At 43.7% G+C, this 18,787-nt stretch overlaps 1 protein-coding gene across 1 annotated transcript in view; it reads right to left on the reverse strand.

Moving 5' to 3' along the window:
* The window catches only part of cdcp1b (CUB domain containing protein 1b), a 106,739-nt gene that overhangs the window by 38,538 nt on the left and 49,414 nt on the right, over positions 1-18,787 (reverse strand). Inside the window, exons 4-6 of the mRNA XM_073072988.1 lie at positions 15,166-15,498; positions 4,692-4,910; positions 3,179-3,553 (exon numbers count right to left, since the gene is read on the reverse strand). Of these exons, the coding sequence (XP_072929089.1) occupies positions 3,179-3,553; positions 4,692-4,910; positions 15,166-15,498 (927 nt within the window). The remainder of the gene's footprint in view (positions 1-3,178; positions 3,554-4,691; positions 4,911-15,165; positions 15,499-18,787) is intronic.

Below are 18,787 nucleotides of genomic sequence, written 5' to 3' on the forward strand. Positions count from 1 at the left end.
CATTTCGATACAAGCTGCCTGACCTGTGGAGCTCTTGTAGCATTTTGTATTTGTTGCTTCAAAAATTAGTTAGGAGAGTGGTAAAATATCTCATGGAGATAGACTAATGAAAATCCCAATGTATTCCATAAATACGAGGGGTGATTGATAAGTTTGTGGCCTAGGGTAGAAGGAGTAAACTTTAGAAAACCTGGCATATTTATTTATCAACATAGTCCCCTCCTACATTTACACACTTAGTCCAGCGGTCGTGGAGCATACGGATCTTGGACCTCCAGAAAGTGTCCACAGCAAGGGTGATTGATAAGTTCGTGGCCTAGGGTAGAAGGAGATGAGTTATACGGCTAAACACAATGTACACTGCAGATGCTGTGGTCAAATCAAGACGTACAAAAAAGCTGGATGAACTCAGCAGGTCAGGCAGCATCCTTTGAAAAGAAGCAGTCACCGTGTCGGATCGAGACCCTTCGTCAGGACTAAAGAAGGAGGGGGCAGGGGCCCTATAAAGAGGGTGGGGGGAGGGTGGAAAACCAATCAGAGGAAAGATCAAGGGGTGGGGTGGGGGAGGGGAAGCAGGGAGGGGATAGGCAGGAAAGGTGAAGAAGGAATCTAAGGGGAAAGCACTATGGGTAGTAGAAGAAGGCAGAGTCATGAGAGGTGATAGGCAGCTAGAAGAGGAGATGGAGTGAAGGTGGGATGGGGGAAGGGAGAGGGAGGGAATTACCAGAAGTTGGAGAATTTGATGTTCATGCCAAGGGGCTGGAGACTACCCAGATGGTATATGAGATGTTGTTCCTCTAACTGAAATTTGGCCTGAAATGTTCCAGATTTTCTAAAATTGACTCCTTCTACCTTAGGCCACAAACTTATCAATCACCCCTTGTATATTAAGAATAGAAGGGAAAGAGTTGGGCTCATTTGTGACCCAAGTTATAATCGCTGTATGGAGGCACAAGAATTGGGCAAGGTCTTAAATAGGAACTTCTATATTCAGAAAGGAGAAGTATGCTGCTAGTGGAGATTTCAGAAAGGGACCAGGTGATAGTCTTTAAAGGGAGGAGCTATTAGGCAGATCAAAATTGATGGAACTTTGGATAGTGAGGAAGTTGTCAAAGGATTCAGACCAGCTGGAAATGTGGGAGGAGAAAGAGCAGATCGAGTTTAATCTAGGTAAGTGTGAGATGTTGCATTTTGGGGGGCAAATAAAGTCATAGAATTGTACAACATAAGAAAAGACCCTGGTGCCAATGCTGACAAAGATGTTTATTCACGCTAATGTTGGTGCTGAAAACGTACTGCCAGATTGGGTGATTGGGGCAGATACGATCGCAGTGTTTAAGAGGTTTTAATTTAGGCACCTGAACATGCAAGGAATGGGGGAGGGGGCTGTGGACTTTGTATGAACGTTGATGGCATTGGTTTAATTTGGTATCATGGTCAGCGCAGACATGGTGGCCGAGAGGTCTGTTTCTGGGCTCTACTGTACTGTATTTTATATTCCATGTGCATATCAAGGAGGCTACATCCCCAGAGCCCAGTGAGATATATCCCAGACTGCATAAAGACGCAAGGGAGGAAACTGGACACAGTTGAGTGAAATTTTCAGATGTTCATTAGCAACTGATTAGAGGATATAGGATGTACTGCATGGAGTACATGGTAACTTGGAGTCAGAAGAGGCTTGGCAGTTGTTAATGGGCTGGAGGTCTGTGACTAGTAGTGTTCTGCAGGGATCTGCATATAAATGCCTTGGGTGAAATTTGGATAGATGGCCAAGTAAATTCCCAGATGATACAAAGATTGGTGGTGTTGTGGAGAGTGTAAAGATTCCAAAAACACAGCATGATATAAGTCAGTTTTAGATATAGGCGGACAAATGGCAGTTTAATCTGGGTAAATGTGGATGTTGCACTTGTAGAGATCAAGTGTAAAGGGGAATGTATATAGATAATGATAGAGTTCTTAACTGTTGATTTACTGATGGATCTTGGGGTCCAAGTCCATAGCTCCCTGAAACTGGCTATGCAAATTGATAGTGGTCAAAAAATCATGTGAAATAATTGCCTTTATTAGTTGAGGAACTGAGTCCAAGAGTAAGGAGATTTTGTTGCAACTTTATAAAATTTTAGTCAGGCTGCATCTGCAGCATTGTATTCAGTTCTGGTCACCTTATTATAGGAAGGATGTGGAGGCTTAAGTAATGGTACAGAAGAGGTTTATCTGGATACTGGCTGGAAAAGAGTGGATGTGCCAGAAAGAGACATACGCCACAAGCAATTTATGTTCATCACGCTGCCACACACAGCCATATAATAATGTCCAGGCTCACTGTTTTGTGGCTTGACTATAGGGTAAAAGTTGCAGTAGGATGATAGGGAGAACTTTTCCTATCCCCTTCAAAATTTCAGTTGAATGAACAGGCACCACTTTGGTTCAATATCTCAACCAACAATGTAGCAAGCCCTTCAAGTCACACAACATGGAAACAAACACTTTGATCCAAAGAGATCCAGGCAGATCAGAATGCCCAAATCCCAAACTAATCCAATTTGGCAGCGTTTGATTGATACTCCTCCAAGTCCTTCCTATCCATGTATCTGTCGAGGCGTCTTTTAAATGTTGTTAATAATACTGCTATCAGTTAATAATGAAGGCGATCTAGATTTGGGGAAGTACAACTCCAGGTTTGATTGGGACCATCCCTACACCTGGAACATAGTATACAAGTATTAAGTCCCAGTGACAGATGGCTGAGAGCTGGACGCTAACCAAGAATATTCAAAGGAGTCACAGGATAATGGCATGGGAATTAAAGAGAAATTTCCATAAGCTTGCTGGGTAAGGATAGAAGCCCGTGGTGTTATACATCACTATGGGCAGGCTGAGAGTGCTTGGGGCTACCACAGCACAATTCCAGACATAGTTATATAATGGAACGCAGATACAGCTGCTAGCCGACCCAACATACAATGGCAGGCATATAGGATGATATCCTTTAATTTGGCACTGAACAAGTGATACAATTTGGGTTAACTGACATCTATTGTTTAAAGTATAATTACTATTGAACAACATCTTTGACCCACACTGAATTCCTTGAAGCTGTAGTTCAGTCTCTATTTTTTTTTACTGTTAATCAGAAGTCAACCATCCTTTTACCACAAGCTTAGCGTATTACCTGTGACATGTGGAATGAAGGACAGGCTGATGTCTACGTCACTGGAGCTCCACCCATCCGATGTCAGAAGTTCCAATGACACACTGTCAGTGGTCTGAATCAGTTCCATTGCTCCACCAGGACAGAAGAGACCCACTGTGGACCTGGCCCCATTCTCACAGAACGTACTCATGTTGTAAGTCAAGTTGCCATCACAGCTTTGGCCTGGAAGAAGTTGTTGGAGCTTTAGCCTTTTGGCAGCTAACTCTATCGTCATCTCAGGTGGAGCTTCAAGGACCCACTTGAATGTTTGTTGAAGTACTGGCAAGGAGGTAATTTCAGACGGCAGGACGAGATCCACATTCTTCACTGAGCACTTGTCCTGGTCTTTACAGGCTTCACATGAGAAAACAAGGGCAAAGAGAGGGTAACATTGACTGCTACAGGAATTTTGGAAGGAACTGGTACAATTTCACCCCACCAATGTCACAAGGAGTGATCTGATGAGAAAGAACCCCAGCACCAAATGCAACATTCTCCAGCCAGCCACTAACCTTGGGATGGACCAGAAAGCACCCGTGTCTATCCAAAACTGAGTATTCATTAGTGCAATAGCAGTAACCACCTCTTCAAACACAGCATATTCATTCTAAGACCCAGAAGCCTCCAGCAACATCAACTGTGGCACCTCAGAAGAATAACCTCAGTGATGGTCTTGTGGTCATAGGGTGGTTGTACAAACTTGCCTGGTTCATTGATGTACTTTGGACAGGAATCTGCTGCCCAGACCTGGTAAGTAACTGATTGCTGACCACAAGAATATGAGTGGCTCTTGGATGCCCTCTGATATAATTGAAGAGGTCATCTGTCAGTTGGGGATGAGTACAAAGTGCTGGCCTGGCCAACATGCCCTCAGTTGTGAGTGATGATACTAACTCCAGAGAGTACAGAGCCTAGCAACAGGCAGTTGTCTAAACTCTGCTGTTAGGGCATTACTGAGCAAAGACAAGTGGAGGGAATCGGAAACTAAGAATTTACTGTGTGATAAGACACATTGCTGGTCCCCGGAGGCCATTACCTGAAAAGGCACTCCAAGCAGATGAACTAAAGTGTACTTCATAAGGAGTGGTAATTCAGGGCTTCATGGGAAGAATCGAGATTTATGACTAATCAGTCAGCTCCTTCAAAAAGCTGGAACAGTTACCTCTCTGCTCTACATGTATAGGAAAGATGCTGTTGGCAGCTGTAAAAGACTCTGTGAAACTCCTCTATCTTGTTGGCAGGCCTGCCTTCACAGATGCTGCCTGACCAGCTGAGCTTTCCCAGGCTTTGTTTCAGATTGCCAGCATCTGCAGATTTTTGGCTTGCATCTTTACCTCTGCATACAACAGGGAGCTAGTTAAAGAGATCCACCCTGGCATTTCACTAAAGCTGCAGTCATGTCAAACCTACCCTGGCTCTAATGATAAAGCAAAGGAAACAGTACTCCAAACTACGCAGCATGCTCTACATCAACGGTGGTAGGAGTACTTACATATGTTCCTGGTAGCTTCCACAGCAATGTCCTTTGCCATGTTACACTGGAAGTGGAAAGAGATATTGAGGTGGTCACCCGGATTGAGTTGCAGCTCAGAGGCACAGTCAGATGCAACAGGGAACTTGCAGATGCAGAACAAGCCATTGCTGTCTTCCAACAGCTGTTTAAATTTCACCAAAACATCATCTTCCTTCCTCAATTTAATTTCAAACCTCTCTGTAGATTTAAAAACAACATCCAGATATGTCAAAAGATGCGCCAGAATCAATTAGCAAACAGACTTGTACTTTGGCAGGACTTTACACAACCTGAGACCTGCCAAACATTCTAATGTGTTCCACCGTTTTTCACATTATATGTTAATAATGTAGATGATGGAATTAATGGCTTTCTGGCCAAGTTTGTGGATGGTACAAAGATAGGTGGAGGGTCAAGGAGTGTTGAGAAAGCAGGGAGTCTGCAGAAGGACTTAGATAAATTAGGAGAATGGACAAAGAAATGACAGATGGAACACAGCACAGAGAAGTGTATGGTCATGCACTTTGGTAGAAGGAATAAAGGCAAACACTATTTTCTAAATAGGGAGTGAATTCAGAAATCAGAGGTGCAAAAGGACTGGGGAGTCCTAATGCTGGTTAACTTGCTGGTTGCGTCGGTAGTAAGGAAAGTTAGTAAACAATGTTAGGGTCAATTTTGAGAGGACTAGAATATAAAAACAAGGATCGGATGCTGAGACTTTATGAGGTATTGATCAGACTGCATTTGCAGTACTGTAAGCATTTTCAGGCCCATACCTATGAAAGGATGTGCTACATTGAAGAGAGTCAGAAGAGGTTTATGAGGATGATCCCAAGAATGAGGAGCATTTGATGACTAGGCTTATACTCACAGGGCTTTAAAAGAATGGGAGGATGGGATCTCAGTGAATCCTACTGAATATTTAAAGTTTTAGATAGAGTGGAGATGATGTTTTCAATAGTGCGAGAGTCACACCCTCAAAGTAGAAAGACACCCCTTTAGAACAGAGATGAAGAGGAATTTCTTTAGCTAGAGGGTGGTGAAGCTGTGGAATTCTTTGCCATAGGCAGGAGAACAAGGTTGAGTAGGAAAATAAGCTATGTTTGAATGGTGGAACAGACTTGATGGTTGAATAGCCGAATTCTGCTCCTGTACTTGCTGGCATTATGTTTTTATGGTGTATCTGAAGTCACTAATGAAGTGCACATTAAGACACCACAAACAACAGTAAAACAGATTGCTTCCATCCCCGCTCAGTTCATTGTGAACACAGTCATTTGTGCTGTGTTGCCTGCTCTGAGCAGCTCCAGCCTCCAGACAGTCAGCTCTTCATGTATCCCAGGCACTCAACTACCATCACTACAACAGTGATTTGTCACACCCGACAGCTTGTTCGGTGACGGCTAGCTGCAGTTTTCCCTGCATTTTAGAAGCATTCAGTTTGAAGCAAACTTCATTGACTATAAAGTGTTTTGAGATGTTCTGAAAGAAGCTGGAGACAAGGGGGAGTGGAACAGGAATAAAAATCACAAGAGATTCTGCAGATGCTGGAAATCTTGAGCACCCACTCAAAGTGCTGAGGGAACTCAGTAGTTCAGGCAGCATCCATGGAGGATTTACACTGAGATCTTTTTTCTTTCTGATTTTTTTCTTTCTGTGCTATGTTTTACTGAGTGTTGAAGACAGCAAATAGAAGGAGGGAGTGATCCTCTGTAGTCCTTATGGTAAAGGAAGCTCTAGGAATTAAATCCAGTAGTGATGAAGGAACAGTGATGCATTTCCCAGTTAGGAATGGTGGGCAACCTGAAGGTGATGATACTCCCATGTACCTCCTGCCATTGACACAGGTGAGAGAGATAAGGAACTGCACATGTGGCAACTTAAACCATCCGAGATGTCAACCTGCCAGAGGATTGAAAAGCAGTTAGAATGAACTGCTTTAATAAAGTGAAGGAGTGTATTCAATGAATTCTTTCACTCTACCAATGCCAATGTATTATTAGTCTTGAGGATTTCCTGACTGGTGGGCTCTTCCTAGAGGTTTGAACAAAGTCCATTGCAAAGCCTCTGGCATCCAATATTATCACTGGCACTTATCCAAATCTACACTGTAGGTGTGGTCATCAGTGACTAAAGTACGAAAAGAAAGAAAGAAAATCTATTGTTCTGATAGGAAGAGATGATCTGATAAATCCTGGAAATAGCAGAGATGCAATAGCAGAGGATTCTTGTGAGCTTGTGATCACAGTGATTTAGTTTTAGACCGCTAGCATGATAATGTGCAGGAACATGCATCAGAAGCAGTGGCCCATCCAACCCTAAACATGATCCACTATTCAATAAGATCCTCCGTGAGCTGCTTCTCCACCCTAAAACACTTTGCACGTCCTTACCTACTGACAATATGATTCTGCTTCTAATGTTCAAACACTTATTCCCCTGAGTCAGAAAATCTTTTCCTCATCATTGTCCAAAATGGTGAGTTCTTCTGGTTAGTTCTATACCTCTAGTTCTGAGTACTCCCATGAGAGAATAAACTCTACAATCCACTCCATCCCTACAATTCCTCCTCAGATCTTATGAGTTATTTCTCATTCTTCCAAACTCCATCAGGTGATGGTACAAGTCCAGTGCATCTATTCTGCTTTCAGTCTCACAAACCTTCTCTGAACTGCTCCAACACATTCACATATTCCCCACCAATAATCCACAACATTTCAAACATTCACGTCCTTCCAAGTGAGGAGACAAACATTGTCCACACTTCTCCAAGTATGGACTCACCAATGTATTCATTTCCCAATCAATATACAATAACATTCTGTGAGCTTTCCCAATTAAATGCTGTATGTGCACATTTGTCACTTGGACTTCCCATTCTCAGCGTTCCAGAGCTCTGTAACTCTGCCACATTTGATACTATAATTTTTGCCCACATTATACTCTATTTGCCTGAACTCTACCTAATCACACATCTCCTTTAGTTCCCTGTGCAGCTCCTCAGCAGTTCACGGCTGGATCTTTTACCCACTGTCACCTTACCCTCCTTTGCCTCTGGACAACATCCAAGCATGTGCTGATGTGACAAGTTAGATTCGCCTCACCATCTTCCGCACTATTAGCAAACTGGATGTCACTATTGATCAGAAACTCAACCGGACCATTTATGTAAGCAACATGGCAATAGGGCCCGGTATCCTGCAGCAAGTTACCAACCGGTAGTGTAATACCATTGCAGAGCCAGCAACCTGGGTTCAATTGCCCTGCTCTCCAAAAGGAGTTTGTACATTCTCCCCGTGACCAAGTGTGTTTTCCCTGAGTGTTCCCATTTTCTCCCATATTCCATGTTATTATGGTAATAGTTCACACGGGCGTAATTGGATGGTACAGTCTTGTTAAGCTGGACGGGCTTTTTACCATGCTGTATCTCTAATAAATAAATAAACAAATATGTCACTTTGCAAACCTTTGCACCATTTATAAGATGAGGTGGAGCACTTTCCATTTGGTGGGATGAGTGCAGCTCCAGAAACTTGCAGGAAGCTCCACAACATCCAAGACATATCAGCTGCTTGACTGGGATCTATCCAGCCTCTAGATATTGATTCCTTCCAGAGTGACTGCAGTGTGGACCAGTTACAGAACAAGCTTCTCATAGCAGCACCTCTCAGACCCACAAACTCTGTAACCAAGGGCAAAATGTGCACGGAAAAAAACACTTCTTGCAGGTTACCCTGCAGGATTTAGAGAGGCCTGATTAGCCTGATCACAATGACCAATTCACCTTTTTGGACAGTGGGAGGAAATGCGAGCACCTGGAGAAACTCACTTATTCCTCAAGGAGGACATACAATAGCCTTACAGAGGATGCTGGGATTGAACTACCCTAGCATCATGGCTCAAAGGGCCAGAATAGCATATTCTGTGCTTATTTGTATCTCCAAATCAATAAATAAATAACTTCTTACAAGTCTAACATTATGAATAGCTAAGATGTTCACTCCCATATGAGCTCAGAACCTTTTATGCATGCTTTGTAAGGGAGAATAGAACTACATCTATGTGACACCCAGCAGCATCTGGTGACCCTGTGATCTGTCTTGGAGGCTGACATCAGAATTTTTTTTGAGAGAGGTGAACCCTTCAAGGCGCCAAGCCCTGATGGTGTACCTGTTAGGCCACTCAGTGGAAATTGCTATTGTCCAGGTGATCCAAGGCCAAATGGAGAGCCAATGAGATTATATCTGCTGCAGACCTATTGTGGCAGCAGGTCCAGGTCCTTGCTGAGTAGAGGTTAGGAAAAACTGGAGAAGGACTGTGAGGGGACTGCACACTGGAAGAATGCCTCTACTGTGAGGGGACTGCACACTGGAAGAATGCCTCTACTATGAGGGGACTGCACACTGGAAGAATGCCTCTACTATGAGGGGACTGCACACTGGAAGAATGCCTCTACTGTGAGGGGACTGCACACTGGAAGAATGCCTCTACTGTGAGGGGACTGCACACTGGAAGAATGCCTCTACTATGAGGGGACTGCACACTGGAAGAATGCCTCTACTGTGAGGGGACTGCACACTGGAAGAATGCCTCTACTGTGAGGGGACTGCACACTGGAAGAATGCCTCTACTATGAGGGGACTGCACACTGGAAGAATGCCTCTACTGTGAGGGGACTGCACACTGGAAGAATGCCTCTACTGTGAGGGGACTGCACACTGGAAGAATGCCTCTACTGTGCTGCGGAGACTAAGTGGCTTCAACGCAAGGAGACACCGGAAAAGGCCCAACCAGCTACATCCACTACCACTTCAGTGATCTGCATCTGCCAACACTGCAATAGGTCTTCTGGATCACGGATCGGCCTCTTCAGTCACCTCAAGACCCAAAAGTGACCAGATCAACCACCAGGAGAAGAATCATGCTCGACCACAAATGATCGCTCATGATGACAATGCTGAAATCCAAACTTTTCTTAAATGTTGAAATCGAGCTCGCATGCACTACTTGCACTGGCAGCACGTGCCACACTCTCACCACCCTCCGAGTGAAGAAGTTCCCCCTCATCTTCCCCTTAAACTTTTCATCTTTCACTCTTAATCCATGATCTCTAGTTGTAGTCCCACCCAATCTCAGCGGAAAATGCCTGCTTATATTTACCCCATCTATACCCCTCATAATTTTGTATACCCCTATCAAATCTCCTACATTACAAGGAATAACCTATCCTGCTGCATAGTGTCCTTGCTGTCCATTACACTCCAATCTCAGCGTCATTCCTTGACTTCTCTAGTGCCTTTAACACCATCCAGCCCAAGATCTTAAGGCACAAACTAACGGAGATGGGAGTAGACTCTCACATGGTGGATTGGATAGTGGACTACTTGACAGATAGACCTCAGTATGTGCGGTTGGGAGACTGTAGGTCTGACACGGTGGTCAGCAGCACAGGGGCGCCGCAGGGAACCGTACTCTCTCTGGTCCTGTTCACCCTGTACACATCAGACTTCCAATATAACTCAGAGTCCTGCCATGTGCAGAAGTTCGCTGATGACACGGCCATAGTGGGGTGTGTCAGGAATGGACAGGAGGAGGAGTATAGGAAACTGATACAGGACTTTGTGATATGGTGCAACTCAAACTACCTGCGTCTCAATATCACCAAGACCAAGGAGATGGTGGTGGACTTTAGGAGATCTAGGCCTCATATGGAGCCAGTGATCATTAATGGAGAATGTGTGGAGCAGGTTAAGACCTACAAGTATCTGGGAGTACAGTTAGACAAGAAGCTAGACTGGACTGCCAACACAGATGCCTTGTGCAGGAAGGCACAGAGTCGAATGTACTTCCTAAGAAGGTTGGCGTCATTCAATGTCTGTAGTGAGATGCTGAAGATGTTCTATAGGTCAGTTGTGGAGAGCGCCCTCTTCTTTGTGGTGGCGTGTTGGGGAGGAAGCATTAAGAAGAGGGACGCCTCACGTCTTAATAAGCTGGTAAGGAAGGCGGGCTCTGTCGTGGGCAAAGTACTGGAGAGTTTAACATCGGTAGCTGAGCGAAGGGCGCTGAGTAGGCTACGGTCAATTATGGATAACTCTGAACATCCTCTACATAGCACCATCCAGAGACAGAGAAGCAGTTTCAGCGACAGGTTACTATCGATGCAATGCTCCTCAGACAGGATGAAGAGGTCAATACTCCCCAATGCCATTAGGCTTTACAATTCTACCGCCAGGACTTAAGAACTTTTTAAAGCTATTATTAATGCTTTTTGAGATGGTGATTTAGATGCATATCATATTTTTTACTGAGTTAAGTATTGTATGTAATTAGTTTTGCTACAACAAGTGTATGGGACATTGGAAAAAAGTTGAATTTCCCCATGGGGATGAATAAAGTATCTATCTATCTATCTATCTATCTGCAAATCTGCTGACCCAGTTTAACATATTATCTTCCAGATTGTTGATATAGATGGCACACAGCAGCAGACTCTACACCAATCCCGAGGCACTCCAATGGTCATAGGCCTCCAGTCAGAGAGGCAACCATCTACTGGCACTCTCTGACTTCTCCCACAAAGCTAATGTTTAGTCCAATTTCTACCTCATCTTGAACACCATGTGATTGAACCTTCCTGACTAATGAGTGTGTGGGACCTTGTCAAACACCTTGTTAAAGTCCATGTAGGCAACATACACTGCCTTGCCTTCATCAAATCTCCTGTTAACTCTAAGATTGGTTAGATACAACCTGTCACATACAAAGCCATGCTGACTATCCCTAATCAGTCCCTGTCTATCCAAATACTCACATATCCTGTCCATTAGAATAATTTACCCACTACTGGTCAGGCTCACTGGCCAATAATTTCCTGGTTTATTTTTAGAGCCTTTCTTAAACAGCAGAACAACATTAGTTATCCTCCACTCCTCTGGAATCTCACCTGTCACTAAAGATGATTTAAATATCTCTGCTAGGGCATTTCTGTACTTGCCTCCCATGGGTTCTGATGGAATATCTTGTCAGGCCCTAGAGATTTATCCATCCTAATTTTCCTCAAGATAGCAAATAACTCCTCCTCTGAAAACTGTATCGGATCCACGACGTCACTGTCACTTTGCCTCATTACTACAGATCCCATGTCTGTCTCCCAAGTAAATAAAGATGCAAAAAATCCATTTAAGACCTACCCTATCTCTTTTGGCTGATTGCATAGATTACCATTCTGATCCTCCAGAGGACCAATTTTGTCCCTGTCAATCCTTTTGTTCTTAACATATCTGTGGAATCCCTTAGGATCCCTTAGATACATTAGGACTGTGTGCGTGTCCTTTGTTTCATGGAATCCTGGTTAACCCCTTCCGTACCGGATGCAGCAAATCAGATCGACGGGTTTACTATACACCGTCAGGATAGATCTATAGAGTCTCTCAAAAGCAGAGGTGGAGGAGTACGCCTCATGATCATCTCTCCTTGGAGCACAAATATATCAGTGCTGTCCCAATTCTGCTCACCAGACCTGGAATATCTAGCAGTAAAGTGTCATCCTTTTTACTTACCACAGGAGTTCTCTGGGGTCATTCTGGTAGCAGTTTACATTCCACCTCAGGCCAATGTCAAGCAGGCTTTAGATAATCTGAGCAATGGGATCAACATCCATGAAACAGCACACCCTAGCGCCTTAACCATCGTTTTGGGAGATTTTAACAAGGCCAGTCTGAAAAAATCACTAAGCAATTACCATCAACAGATCACTTGCAATACCAGAGGAAGCAACACACTGGACCACTGCCACACCACTATCAAGAATGCCTACCGTGCTGTTCCACGCCCTCACTTCGGGAAGTCTGATCACCTGGCTGTACTTCTGCTCCCTGAGTACAGGCAGAGACTGAAGACTGCAGCACCAGTAGTGAGGACCAAGAAGGTTTGGACAAGGGAAGTGCAGGAGTGCCTACAGGACTGCTTTGAGTCGGTGGACTAGACTGTATTCAGGGATTCATCTTTGAATCTGGATGAGTATGCTGCAGTTATTACTGACTTCATTAAAACCTGTGTGGATGAGTGTGTGCCCACAAAGACTTACTGTACATTTCCATACTTTGTTGTTCATCCATGGTTTCCGATTCAGTGACACTCAGATGTTATTATTGCTGGTACTTGATACAGTCCATGACTGTGGTGGTGTATTCCTCTAGGTCAATTCCCCAATCATGTGTTGCCTGGCATGCAAAGAGATTCCATTCTATGAACTCAAAGCAGTCTTGAAGATGTGAGACAACGCCCTCAGGTCATACTGTCACTGACTTGGCAATTGGTTTTGCCTTCCTTGTCACTGGTCTGTAAGCTGGAGTTAGAAATGAGGACAGGCCCAGCTGAGGGCATGGATAAGCCTTGTGTGTGCCCACAATATTGGTGTGAACCTGGTTGCCTCTTGTGGGGCATTTCACATTCTGGCAAAATTTAGGGAGGACTGCCTTAAGGCTGGTTTGATTGAAGTCACCAGTTATGATGAGGGCACCTACAGGGTGGGCAGACAGTTACTTATTATAACTTCATACAGTCGTGTTAAAGCTGAGTGTTGGCTTATGGTGGTATGTAAACAACTGAGAATTCTCTCAGCAGCCGGAAAGGCCTGCACTTTAGCATGAGATATTCCAGGTTGGGAGATCAATGACTTTCAACGATTAGAGTTCTTGCGTCGGATTGTTAACACGGATGGAGAAACCTCCACCTAATTTCTTACTGGAATCTTGCATTCTGTCAGCCTGGTAGGCCGTACAGCCTGCTAGCTCAATAGCTGTGCCAGGTACGTTATGATCCAGCCAGGTTTCAGTGAAGAACGTTCCACAGCAGTCTAGCAAATTCCTTTGCGTGGCAAGTCTCAGTCTCATTTCATTCATTTTATTAGTGATTAATCGGATGTTTGCAAGGGAGTGGGTCAGTAACCTTGGCATTATCATTTCAGGGGATCTGTCCTGTGCCAAGCACTTAAGTGCCATTACAAAGAAGACATGGAAGAACATCTCAAACTTTGTTTGTGAGGATTCTGCATATCATCTAAAACTTCAACAAAAATAGATGCACAATGGAGAGCAAACTGACTGGTCGCATATGCCCTATATGGAAATGTCAATGCCCTTGAACAGGAAAGTATAGGCCAGTCCATCACTGGTCAAGCCCTCCCCACCATGGAACACATTTAGAAGGAACGCTGTTGCAGGAAAACAACATCCATCATCAAGGACCCTCACCATTGAGGCCATGCTCCCTCGCTGCCATCGGGAAGGATGTACAGAAGCCTTAAGTTCCACTCTATCAGGATCATGAACATTTATTACCCCTCAAATATCAGGCTCCTGAACCAGAGGGGGTATCTTCTGTCACCCCAACACTGAACTGATTCCACAACCTATGGATTCACTTTCAAGGACTCTATAACCTATATTCTCATTATATATTACTCATTTAATATTACAATTTTGTTTTCTCTTTTTTATCTGTACAATTTGTTGTCTTTTACACATGATTTGTTTGTCCCTCTTTTGTGCCCTTTTTCATTGATTCTATTGTGTTTCTTTGTACTTACTGTGAATGCCCGTAAGAAAATGATTCTTGGTAGTATATGGTGATATATATATATATATATATATATTATTATATATATATATATACATATACACACACACACACACACACACACACACACACACACACACACACACACACACACACACACACACACACACACACACACACACACACACACACTTTGAATTTTGAACTTTGCTTGGCCATTGTGGAGAAGATGCACATGTCTTTACATGTTGAGTGGTCTACAAAAGGAAGGAGGGGGCAGACGAGAAAGGACAACAGACACCATCCATTCTAACAGACAGGGGCCCCATCCCTAAAAGATGCTAGACCCCTTCCTGAAGGACAGTAGTGACCATAGAGTTTGAGACAACACTGAATATTGCCAATTCAGGGTCCTGGACTGTAGGAAATGTAGGACCCGAATTAAGCTAAGAATGGTGTGGGATTTAAGATCAAGCAGTTTATTAATAAACGTGAGGTCAAGATTACTGGATGCTGTTCAAACCCACATGGATCTTGAAGGTCTTTTGGGGAAGAGAATATGCCACCTTAGCAGGTTTGACCTGCTCCTGACCCCACATACACAGGGTAGTTAACTGCATTGTTAGAGCCATATAGTTCATGGGGAATGAGGCAACAATGCCAAGACCCTGGGGAATGATTGGGTAACAGAGCCCTCCTGTAGCTCCATCAGTATTGATGTAGCTTTATCTTCCAGAAGCTAGTAAAGGAGCCAACTTTAAACTCCCTACTGAAGATGGTATCTGTCCCAGGCCAGTTCAGCTAGTGGGCTCCCACTATCACTGCACAAATCTGTTCAAAGGAGTTTCACCATTGGAAATGAAACAATACTCACCCCTATAGTCAGTAAAGACCTCAACTTTAAAGTGCAATGTCAGTCCAGTGGCACTTGAACTATCCATGTCACAGTTCTGCAAAGTCAGCACAAAATTTTTGTGAAATTGGTTTAACTTCTTTCTGAGCACAGATGGGCCAAAAAACCAGCCTGCCTCCCTTTTCACACAGCTGGGGAAGGTGGAGCTCTCCACTGTAACGTTGGCATGGTGGTTGGAAGGTACGGCGAAAGTCCATGTCATTAGTTCATCATTTGGAAAACCCTGGGGCCAGTTGGCTGACATGAAGTGAACTGAAGAATTTGGCTGTAGCACCACATCAACAATACTGAACCCTGGAACAAAAAAGAATGGCATGTAACTATTGGTACCAGGAAGGAGTTTGACGGCCCACATCCACCACTCCTGAGCTAGGCCTATATCTATAAGGCACAATGAATCTTCATAATTTCTTCTACACTATCTTCCAATGCCAAGATTTTTACAAAGGAGGCAGGCACATGGGAACACCACCACCTGTGGATATAAGACAACAAGACATAAGAGCAGAATTAGGCTGTTTGACCCATCAAGTCTGCTCCATTATTCAAATATGGCTGATCCTTTTATACCCACCCTCCTCAGCCCCACTCCCCAACCTTCTCCCTATGTCCAATCAAGAACCTATCAATCTCTGCCTTAAATACACCCAATCACCTGGCCTCCACAGCTGCCTGTGGTAACAAATACCACAAATTCACCACCCTCTGGCTAAAGAAATTTCTCCGCATTTCTGTTGGACATCCCTCTATACTGAGGCTGTGCCCTCTTGTCCTAGACTCCCCCACCATGGGAAACATCCTTTCCACATCAACTCTGTCCAGGCCTTTCAACTTTCAAAAGGTTTCAATGAAATTCTCCCTCATCCTTCTAAATTCCAGCAAGTACAGACCCAGAGCTATCAAATGCTTCTCGTATGATAGCCCTTTCAATCCTGGAATTATCCTTGTGAACCGCCTCTGAACCCTCTCCAATGTCAGCACATCTTTTCTTAAATGAGGAGCTCAAAACTGTCCATAATACACAAAGTGAGGTCTCACCAGTGCCTTATAAAGCCTCAGCATCACATCCCTGCTCTTGTATTCTAGACCTCTTGAAATTAATGCTAACTTGGCATGTGCCTTCCTCACCACCGACTGTACCGGTAAGTTAACCGTCACAGTGTTCTGCACAAGGACTCACAAGTCCCTTTGCATCTCAGATTTTTGGATTTTTCTCCCTGCTTAGAAAATAGTCTGCACATTTATTTCTACTACCAAAATACATGAGCATGTATTTTCCAACATTGTATTTCAGTTGCCACTTTCTTACCCTTTCTCCTAATCTGCCTAACCTCTTCTGCAGCCTACCTGTTTCCACAACACTACCTCCTCCTCCACCAGTCTTTACATCATCTGCAAACTTGGCAACAAAGCCATCATTCCATCATCTAAATCACTGAAATACAGCATAAAAAGTATTGCCTAACACCACTAGTCACTGGCAGCCAACCAGAAAAAAGTCCCTTTATTCCCACTCGCTAGCTCCTGCCAATCAGCCAATGCTGTAATCATGCCAGTAACTTTTGTGTAATACCATAGGCTCTTAACTTGGTAAGCAGTCTCATGTGTGGCACTTTGTCAAAGGCTTTCTGATGGTCCAAAACTAGAACATCCACTGCAACCCCTTTATCTATCATATTTGTAATCTCCACAAATATTTCCAACAAGCAAGATTTTCCCTTAAGGAAACCATGCTGACTTTGTCCTATCTTGGTCTATGTCATCAAGTACTCCATAACCTCATTCTTAACAATTGACTCCAACATTTTTCTAAACACTGAGGTCAGGCTAAATAGTCTATAAATTCCTTTTTGCTGTCTTCTTCCTTTCTTAAAGAGTGGAGTGATATTTGCAATTTTCCAGTCCTCTGACACTATGCCAGAATCCAATGATTTTTGGAAGATCATTAGTAATGCTCCCACAATCTCTACTGCCACCTCTTTCAGCACCCTAGGGTGAAGTTCATCTGGTCCGGGTGATTTACGTACCCTCAGGTCTCTCAGCTTTTTGAGCATCTTCTCCCTCTAATAACAACTGTACTAACTTCTCTTCCCTCATAGCCTTTAACATTTGGCACATTGCTAGTGGCTTCCACAGTAAAGACTGATGTAAAATACTCACTTAGTTCATCTTGTCCCGTTATTATTTTTCCAGCCTCATCTTCTAGAGGTCCTATATAGACTCTCATCTTTCTTCTATTTCTTACATAGTTGAAAAAGCTTTTACTATCCACTTTGATATTGTTTGCTAGCTTGCTTTCATATTTCATCTTTTCCCTTCTAATGATTCTTTTAGTTGCTCTTAGTAGATTTTAAAAGCTTTCCAGTCCTCCACCTTCCAGCTAATTTTTGCTTTGTTGTATGCCCTCTCTTTTGCTTTTACATTGGCTTTGTAAAACCCTTGTCAGCCGCGGTTGTACTATTTTGCCATTGGAATATATTTTATTTTTAGATTACATCTCTCCTGCACCTTCCTCATTTTCCCCAGAAACCCACACCATTGCTGCTCTGCTGTCATCCCTGCCAGTGGCTCCTTCCAACTTCCTTGGCCAGCTCCTCTCCTATACCTCTGTAATTTCCTTTACTCTACTGAAATTCTGCTGTGTCAGACTGTACTGTCTCCTGATCAAATTTCAAGTTGAACTCCCAAGAGTTCTTTTACCTTAAACTCCCTAATCACCTCAAGTTCATTACACAACACCTAGTCCAGTATAGCTGATCCCCTAGTAGGCTCAACGACAAACTGCTCTCAAAAGCCATCTCGTAGGCATTCAACAAAGTCACTCTCTTGAAATCCATTATCAACCTGATTTTCTCAATTGACTTGCATGTTGAAATCTGCCATGACTATTATAACAGTGCCCTTCTGACACACCTTTTCTATTTCCCATTGTAATCTGTGGCCTACATCCCAGCTGCTGTTGGGAGGCCTGTATATAACTGCCAACAGGGTCCTTTTACCTTTGCAGCTTCTTAATTCAACCCACAAGGATTCAACACCTTCCAATCCTACGTCACATCTTTCTACTGATTTGACACCATTCTTTACCTGCAGAGTCAAGCCACCCCCTCTGCCGACCTTATTATCCCTCCGATACATGTAACCTTGGACATTCACTCCCAACTACAACCATCTTTCAGACACAATTCAGTGATGGCCACAACATCATACTTGGCAATCTGTAATTGTGCAACAAGAACATCCACCTTATTTCTTATACTCTGTGCATTGAGATACAACACGTCGAGTAATGTGTTTGCTTCCCTTTTTGATCCTGCATCCGTAATGCACTGGTACTCACTCACTTTTATTTTGGGCTGCTGGCTGTGAGCCCACAGACCCAAGTTCTTTGAGCACAGGGCTCGGAAAAAGCGACGCAACAGACTTTTAACACCATAAATCAGTGAGTTGCTTTGTTATGTCTCCCCTCTCACTGTGAAACGGAGACACCTCTTTTTCTCTTATTAGGGAGAGAGAGCCTGTGATATGTCGAATTACCGGGTGAACGAGTAGTCTTTGGGGCACTCCAAGTCTGTGTATTTAT

Source organism: Hemitrygon akajei, chromosome 20 (genome assembly GCF_048418815.1).
Source record: "Hemitrygon akajei chromosome 20, sHemAka1.3, whole genome shotgun sequence".
In the NCBI taxonomy this organism is placed as follows: domain Eukaryota; kingdom Metazoa; phylum Chordata; class Chondrichthyes; order Myliobatiformes; family Dasyatidae; genus Hemitrygon; species Hemitrygon akajei.